At 38.8% G+C, this 7,856-nt stretch overlaps 1 protein-coding gene across 1 annotated transcript; it reads left to right on the top strand.

Moving 5' to 3' along the window:
- Positions 1–518: 518 nt before the first annotated feature.
- On the top strand, positions 519–924 carry LOC118005155 (small ubiquitin-related modifier 1-like). The gene has a single exon (XM_034996924.1). The coding sequence runs from the start codon at positions 567–569 to the stop codon at positions 870–872; it is 306 nt and encodes a 101-aa protein (XP_034852815.1). The 5' UTR covers positions 519–566; the 3' UTR covers positions 873–924.
- Positions 925–7,856: the final 6,932 nt, after the last annotated feature.

Here is a 7,856-nt window from a genome sequence, read left to right as displayed (position 1 = left end):
GGTGTATTTATACAATGGAATATTATGCAGCCATCAAAAGGAATGAGATCTTGCCCTTTGCAACGACGTGGATGGAACTGGAGGGTATTATGCTGAGCAAAGTAAGTCAGTCAGAGAAAGACATGTATCATATGACCTCACTGATATGAGGAATTCTTAATCTCAGGAAACAAACTGAGGGTTGCTGGAGTGGGGGGTGGGGTGGGAGGGATGGGGTGACTGGGTGATAGACACTGGGGAGGGTATGTGCTATAGTGAGTGCTGTGAATTGTGTTTAAGACTGTTGAATCAAAGACCTGTACCTCTGAAACAAATAATACATTATATGTTAAAAAAAAAAAAAGAAGAAGAAGAAGATAGCAGGAGGGGAAGAATGAAGGGGGGGTGGAATCAGAGGGGGAGATGAACCATGAGAGACCATGGACTCTGAGAAGCAAACTGAGGGTTCTAGAGGGGAGGGGGTGGGGGGATGGGTTAGCCTCGTGATGGGTATTAAAGAGGGCACGTACTGGCTGTCTACCCGAGGCCACTGCCATGCGGAGACCCTGGGTAAAGCCACCGTCACCATGTCTGACCACGAGGCAAAACCTTCAACTGAGGACTTGGGGGATAAGAAGGAAGGAGAATACATTAAACTCAAAGTCATTGGACAGGATAGCAGTGAGATTCATTTCAAAATGAAAATGACAACACATCTCAAGAAACTCAAAGAATCATACTCTCAAAGACAGGGAGTTCCAATGAATTCACTCAGGTTTCTCTTTGAAGGTCAGAGAATTGTTGATAATCACACTCCAAAAGAACTGGGAATGGAGGAAGAAGATGTGATTGAAGTTTATCAGGAACAAACAGGGGGTCATTCAATGATTTAGATATTCTTTTTATTTTTTTCTTTACCCTCAATCCTTTTTTATTTTTAAAAATAGTTCTTTTGTGGGGTGCCTGGGTGGCTCAGTTGTTAAGTGTCTGCCTTCGGCTCAGGTCATGATCCCACGGTCCTGGGATCAAGCCCCGCATCGGGCTCCCTGCTCCACGGGAGGCCTGCTTCTCCCTCTCCCACTCCACCTGCTTGTGTTCCCTCTCTCGCTGTGTCTCTCTCTGCCAAATAAATAAATAAAATCTTTAAAAAAAAAATAGTTCTTTTGTAATGTAGTGTTCAAAACGGAATTGAAAACTGGCATTCCATTTCTTTAAAACATCTGGTAATTTGAATTCTAGTGCCCATTACTCATTATCACTCGTTTTCATTGTGCTGATTTTTGGTGTTCAAACCTCAGCCCCCTTCATATTGCCCTCTCTTTTTTAAAAATTACATGTGTGCACAGAGAGGTCACCTCTTCCAAGACTGTGCATTTTCAGGTTTGTGATAAATAAGATCGACCAATGCAAGTGTTTATGATGACTTTCCAATTGGCCCTGAAGTTCTAGCATGTGATTGCTTCACTCCTGGACTATGACTTTCAGTGGGAGATGGAAGTTTTTCAGAGAACTGAACTGTGGAAAATGACCTTTTATTAACATGAAGCTACTTTTAAAATTTGAGGGTCTGGACCAAAAGAAGAGAAATAGGCTGGAGTCGAGATGACAGAGATGGTGAGAGTAATGACTAACTCCAAAGATGACTTCACTGAAGAGAAAGCATTTTAAGATTAAAAGTCTTGTCAAAAGATCTCAGAAAAGTTCTAATTTTCATTAGCAGTTAATAAAGTTACTCATGCAGAAGTGTATTCAACAGAACACTGCTCTTTTTTATTTTATTTGTACTTTTTGGCCCGGGATATGGGTTTTAAATGGACATTGTCTGTACCAGCTTCCTTAAAATAAAAAAAAAAAATTTGTAAAAACCATAAAAAAAAAAAAAAGAGGGAACGTACTGAATGGAGCACTGAGTGTTATACGCAAACAATGAATCATGGAACACTACATCAAAAACTAATGATGTAATGTATGGTGATTAATGTAACATAATAAAATAAAATAAAAAATTAAAAAATTAAAAGAAAGAAAGCCTTCCAAGATATCATCAGACTACATACTGAGTCTTAAAAGTGATTTTACTCCAAATAAGTTAATTTTTTTTATTTTTTCTTTTAAATGAGAAACACAAAGTTATGCTGTATTTTCTTTAATGTAAAGATTAGTTTAAAAGAAGTTTGTTGACTCAAAGCTTCTGGCAACTTCACACATAATTCCATAGTGTATCTCCTAGAACCATTTCTGCATAGGGTAAAACTATTGCTCACGGACATAAATACAGAGCAACTACATTATGCTGATTAAAATTGAGTCATAACTTCTATGAGTTTAATGCAACTACTTGTTTAATACTATTTTGTCTCTCCTTGTTTACTATTAATTTATGACTGATTTTCCAACTTTACTGTTTGATGCTTACTTACACATTTAAAGGAAGGAGCTTTATGGCAACATAAAATTAGACATAGGATTAGTTCATTTTTAACTGATTTTTAAAATATGTTCCATGGAATACATTTTTACGTAGAAACAATAAACAGGTTGTTAACGGGGAAAAAATCATTATTTCTTGGTGTGCTCACACAGTTTTGTTAACTACAGAGAACTGCAAGAGAGGAAAGACTATTTAGGGACCCAGAAAAGTGTGAAAATCCCGTATTTGTTACATGCAGGAAGAGGAAGGCAGGGCTTGATAAGAACTCAATTTCATTTGGGTTTATAAAATGTAAGCAAAGAACATTCGCCCTCTGCTGGATTATTTTGGAAAGAACATAAGGAAGTATTAAAAAAAGAAAATCAAAAGAAGATGGAAGAATGGAAGGACGGAGAGACAGAAGAGAAGAGAAAGGAAGGACGGAGGGAGAGAAAGCTGATGGTGAGGGAGGAAAGGATTATATTGCACTTTATATTGCTGCTGGAAATCTGGGACTCAGTCCGTGAATGTATGACTCAAACTCTTTAATTTCTCCAATTCTGATCTGGAAATGGGCCCCAGAACAGAAGCCATTTAACTTATAACCTTTTTGTGGTACAGAATGTCACCAGACTAATAGATAATTACTACCACTTTAACAGATGACTATCATTGTCTTAGAAAAGTTAAATTTGGTTTTGAAAATTTAACAAGATATTCCCAACCTTAATTAGTTTTCATTAGTATAGTTTAAAATGATAAATGCCTTCCAATAAGTAAAATCCGTATTTAAATTTGCATTCATCATTCAAACGGTTAGAAGTTTACTGAGATTATCTACGTATCCATAGGCAACCCAAATGCAAAAGTAATAGGCAAATGTCAGAGGGGGCACCAAATTCATGGTGGTCCAGGCCAGTGACTCACAAGTCTTCTTGGGATCACAGTTAGGGGATATAGGGAAACTTCTGTCCTGCCTTCAGAGTTCTTTAATTACCCCAAAATGACTAACTGTTTCATCAATGAAGATTCCCTCCCCAATATCCTGCCTCTCAATTCAATCCCTAAAGGAATGGCACGACCATTCTCTCCCTCTCATAACTTCCCTTGTGCTCTTAAAATAGTGACTGTCCAAGGCATTGACCCAGTAATTTCCTTTTCCACCTTCCCTGGTTCAAGAGAGGCTGTGTAAGGATAAAGGTATAAATACTCAGAGAAGCCTCACAGCATCATTCTCTTCCAACTTATAACCTCACCCAGACCATTTAATTGGTCTTTTTCTCATCATGCCCTCTCCAAAGGATTCTAGTTGCTTTGGGATCACTCATCTGGGGATTCACATCGCAGCTCTGCCTCTTATCAGTAGGTGATCTTGGACAAATTAATCTACCTTTGGACCCACAGTTTACTCATCTAAAAATGGGACAAATCTATCTCATAGGTGTATTTCAAACAGTACACACACATATATGTACACATGCAAATATACACACGTACACAAACATGTACACATAAATAATTGCCATACAATTTTACTCATAGTTGTTGCTCAAAATTAACTATTATTGCTCTTTTTAGTAGATCTTATTCAAAAATTTTCTAAACAGAATACGTAAAGATGTAATAATTAACTAGAATTCAAAACAACGTGCTAAGTCTCTTGTGAATGGTTTGGAGTAAGCATTCTGAAAATTTGGAAGCTGGCAATATCTCTTCTGGTGGTAGAAAGATCTGCAAGAAGCAGCAAAGACTAGTAAATTTTTCCTTTTTTAATTTTTTATTATTTTTTTTGCTAGGTTTAGAACAGAATTAAAGAATAGCAATGCTCTCTAATGGATAGAACAATACTGTTAGGATGAAGAATCCTGCACCCATAAAATTCTGGAGACACCATTTATTTTGTGACATTATTATATTCAGTGAATGTAATCAGCTTGGGTGAAAAACATGATTGGTAAATGTAGGTTTATTTCTCTGTTAGAAACTTTTGGCAGGGGGTGCCTGGGTGGCTCAGTCAGTTAAGCATCTGCCTTCGGCTCAGGTCATGATCCCAGGGTCCTGGGATCCAGCCCTGCATCGGGCTCCCTGCTCAGCTGGAAGCCTGCTTCTCCCTCTCCCACTCCCCCTGCTTGTGTTCCCTCTCTCGCTGTCTCTCTCTCTGTCAAATAAATAAATAAAATCTTAAAAAAAAAAAAAAACTTTTGGCAGGAAGTAAGAATTGTATCAGGTCCCCATTTTCACAGTGGATGGGATGCTCCATTGGTTTGTTCTCCTGTGTTCCTTTGATTTTACTATGCTTGGAAAAATTTCCACCTTTTCTCAGACTTATCTTGAGCTGGGATTCAGAACACTAATAAAGCCTTCCTTTGCTTTTTTTTCCCCCAACCCAGCACTCTACCTCCTCCTTGGCAACATCATCTCCCTTCTTTTAGGGTGCCTCTACTCCACTCAGGGTACTTTGATGGGACAGTTCATCACTCTCTCCCCTTTACATAGTCACAGTGATTGGCTCAGAAATGGACGCAGAGCCCAACAGACTTAATTACAATGCTTTTCAGAGACTCGGTAGGTGGCTGTATGAAGAGAGATGCTTTTTCTTCTAGCCTCTAAACTGGAAAGATTTCAACTGCAAAAAAAAAAAAAATCAGTTTCTATGCCCACTCCTATATGGCTCATCAGTTTTACAGAAAAAGAGTATAAAAATAACATAGAAAGAAGAGATGCTTAAAGATAAAGGAATAAAGAGAGAAAGAGAAGAAAGACAACTGGCAAGGTTATTGGAGACTTTTTAAATATTTTGCTCTCTAACGCCTGAGTTTCTAGTGGTAAGTAAGGTAAGGAGTTTCTTTCATTAAGCTACTTGGAGATGAATTTCTGTCACATACAAAAGAGTTCTTAGTAATACGCATTTCTCTTTATTAATATTATTCAAATCATGCTTTTTAACAGTATATTTTTCCCTTGATAAAAATCCATTTAAAAATCCTTATTATCCCTTGCTATAGAAAAAGAGAAAATGTTTTTATTAGCTTGAACAAAACATAGCATTGAGTTAACAGACGGTAAAGTGGTCTTTTCAAATTTGAGGCTCTTTGTAGGTTATTGTAGCTCAAATCACACAGGAGAAAACTGATGTATCCTTTTATTCTGCACAAAATTTCTCCTATTGGCAAACATTCTTTGTAAGAAGAGAGTAGATTGGGACTTAATGTAAATATAACTCCTAGAAAAGTTGTATTTAGTGAAAGTAATGTCATTCTGTATCTAACCATCAAAGTGAAGGATAGCCATTTGCTTGGCTTTTCAAGAGACTGTAAGTCAAAAAAAAATTAGGACTAGGTGAAGAAGTCAAGACACCATGTGGATATGAGCTAGGAGGCAATGGGAAATTAATGCCACACTTGACATTCATCAGAGGGTCCAAAGATGGACAAAAAGACTGAGCTCTCTGGCAAACCTTCCTGACTGAAGAGGAGCAGTCATAGGAAAGTCTTAAATGGCAGAAGGTCAAGCTGGATGTGCAAAGATACCCATGCAGTCAGGTGACCCTGTGCCTTCTGCCACAAGAAGAATTGATGAATCATTTGGAATCAATAGAAAAGCTGCACCCTGTCTTCTGCAGTTCTCAGTCTGTTTTTTGAGTGTATTATGATGGATGGCGTTCATGTGGATGAATACATTAGAGGAAAATGTAGTGCTACATCTTAATGTTTTCTAAGGATATCGATTAGTGGCCAAATAGAAAATACTATAACCCACTCCATTACAAAAGGATGGAGAAAGAAAGACACCTACCTGTAAGGCTTTAATCAGCCTTGAGATGACCAATAGGGACTACATGAACTCAGATTATTCTGAGGCTATGAATGCTTATTACCAGATCACAGATTGCCTAACAGAGAGGCACTCTAGCCATGGAATAGTCCCTGAACTATTACTAGTTGTGTATTATGGGCTGGGCTCAGCCTCAGTGTCCTCCATCCTTCCCAGTATGAAATCTCAGCCAGTTTTCAAGGCCAGTCCTTAAGCATGAGGTCTTGTTCCCTTCCAATTTATCTTCTTCACTAAAATGTAATATACAAAATGAACACCTGACTTCTTAGTTTAATAGCTATTATCAGTTCCCTGTAGGGTCTGGACTCGTGTCTTAGCATGACAGATGAGACTTTTCATATCCTAGTCTCTATCTGCCTCTCCAGGCTTACCTTCCACATTAGAGTTTACCCATTCAGAACACACAATTGGTCATCATGCACGGTATTACACCTTTAATGTTGGTTATTCTGTACCCTGCCTAGTGTTGGTTATTCTGTACCCTTTGTACCATTCTTCCCTTGGCCGACACCTACTCATCCTGCTGGACCCCAACTGAGGTTTTATTTTCTTGTGGAAGCCTTCTTCAGATCTTCATATTGTCATTAAGTTCTCTTTTTCTCTACCCCTAAAGTGTCCTTACACACTTACTGAAAGCATGTGGTCCTGTGTTTATTACACATCCTCCATTACCCCTTTCAGCATAAAGTCATGGTTTTATTCTTTTAGTGACCCAGCAGACATAGGCAATATCAATTTGTAAACTGAAATGAACCACAGTTACTGGTATCTTTTAAGATATTACTGTACCCCTGAGTCAACTTCCTGATGTGCCAAATAAGTTATTAGGATATTAATCTGGGTTTCATTCTTCCCAGATTTTTTTTTTTCTTTCATGCAAGTAGGTAGACCTTTGTGTTCATTTGCGTAGTTTCTTAGGGCTGCTATAACAAATGACCACAGAGTGTGCAGCTTAAAACAACAGACTTCGTTCCCTCATAGTTCTGAATGATAGAACTCTGAACTGGGAGTCACCAAGACCATACTTCCTCTGAAGGTTCTAGGGAGGAATCCCTCCTTGGCCTTTCAGATCTTCTGGGGCTGCAGGCAATCCTTGGTGCTCCTTATCTGATAGTTCATCACTCCAGTTTCTGCCTCTGTTTTCACATTGCCTTTCCCCCTCTGTCTACATAGTGTCGCCAAATCTCTCTCTCTCTCTCTCTCTCTCTTTAGAAGGACACCAGTCATTGGATTTAGGACATGTCCTACTGCAGTATGACCTCATCTTAACTTGATCATCCCCATACACCTGATTTACAAATAAGGTTGCATTCACAGGTCCTGGAGATGAAGATTTAACATTACTTTTGGGGACACCATTAAATCCAAAACCCTTGTCTTTAGTGCAGAGGACATCACAAGGTTGGAGGCAGATGTTGCCACTAGACAACATGTTTTTGTGTGTTTTTCCGACTTTTGCCATCCGAAGTGATTGTGCTTCTTATTGCCACTATTGCTGAGGGGTGCCTGGGTGGCTCAGTTGGTTAAGCATCCAACCCTTGGTTTCAGGTCATGATCTTGGTCTTGAATCAAGCCCTGCGTCGGCAGGCTCTGTGTTCAGCAGGGAGTCTGCTTGTCCCTCTCCCTCTGCCCC

This window comes from Mirounga leonina, unplaced genomic scaffold (assembly GCF_011800145.1).
Source record: "Mirounga leonina isolate KUSES-001 unplaced genomic scaffold, KU_Mleo_1.0 Mir_94, whole genome shotgun sequence".
In the NCBI taxonomy this organism is placed as follows: domain Eukaryota; kingdom Metazoa; phylum Chordata; class Mammalia; order Carnivora; family Phocidae; genus Mirounga; species Mirounga leonina.
This window is presented reverse-complemented; position numbering and strand designations above follow the sequence as displayed.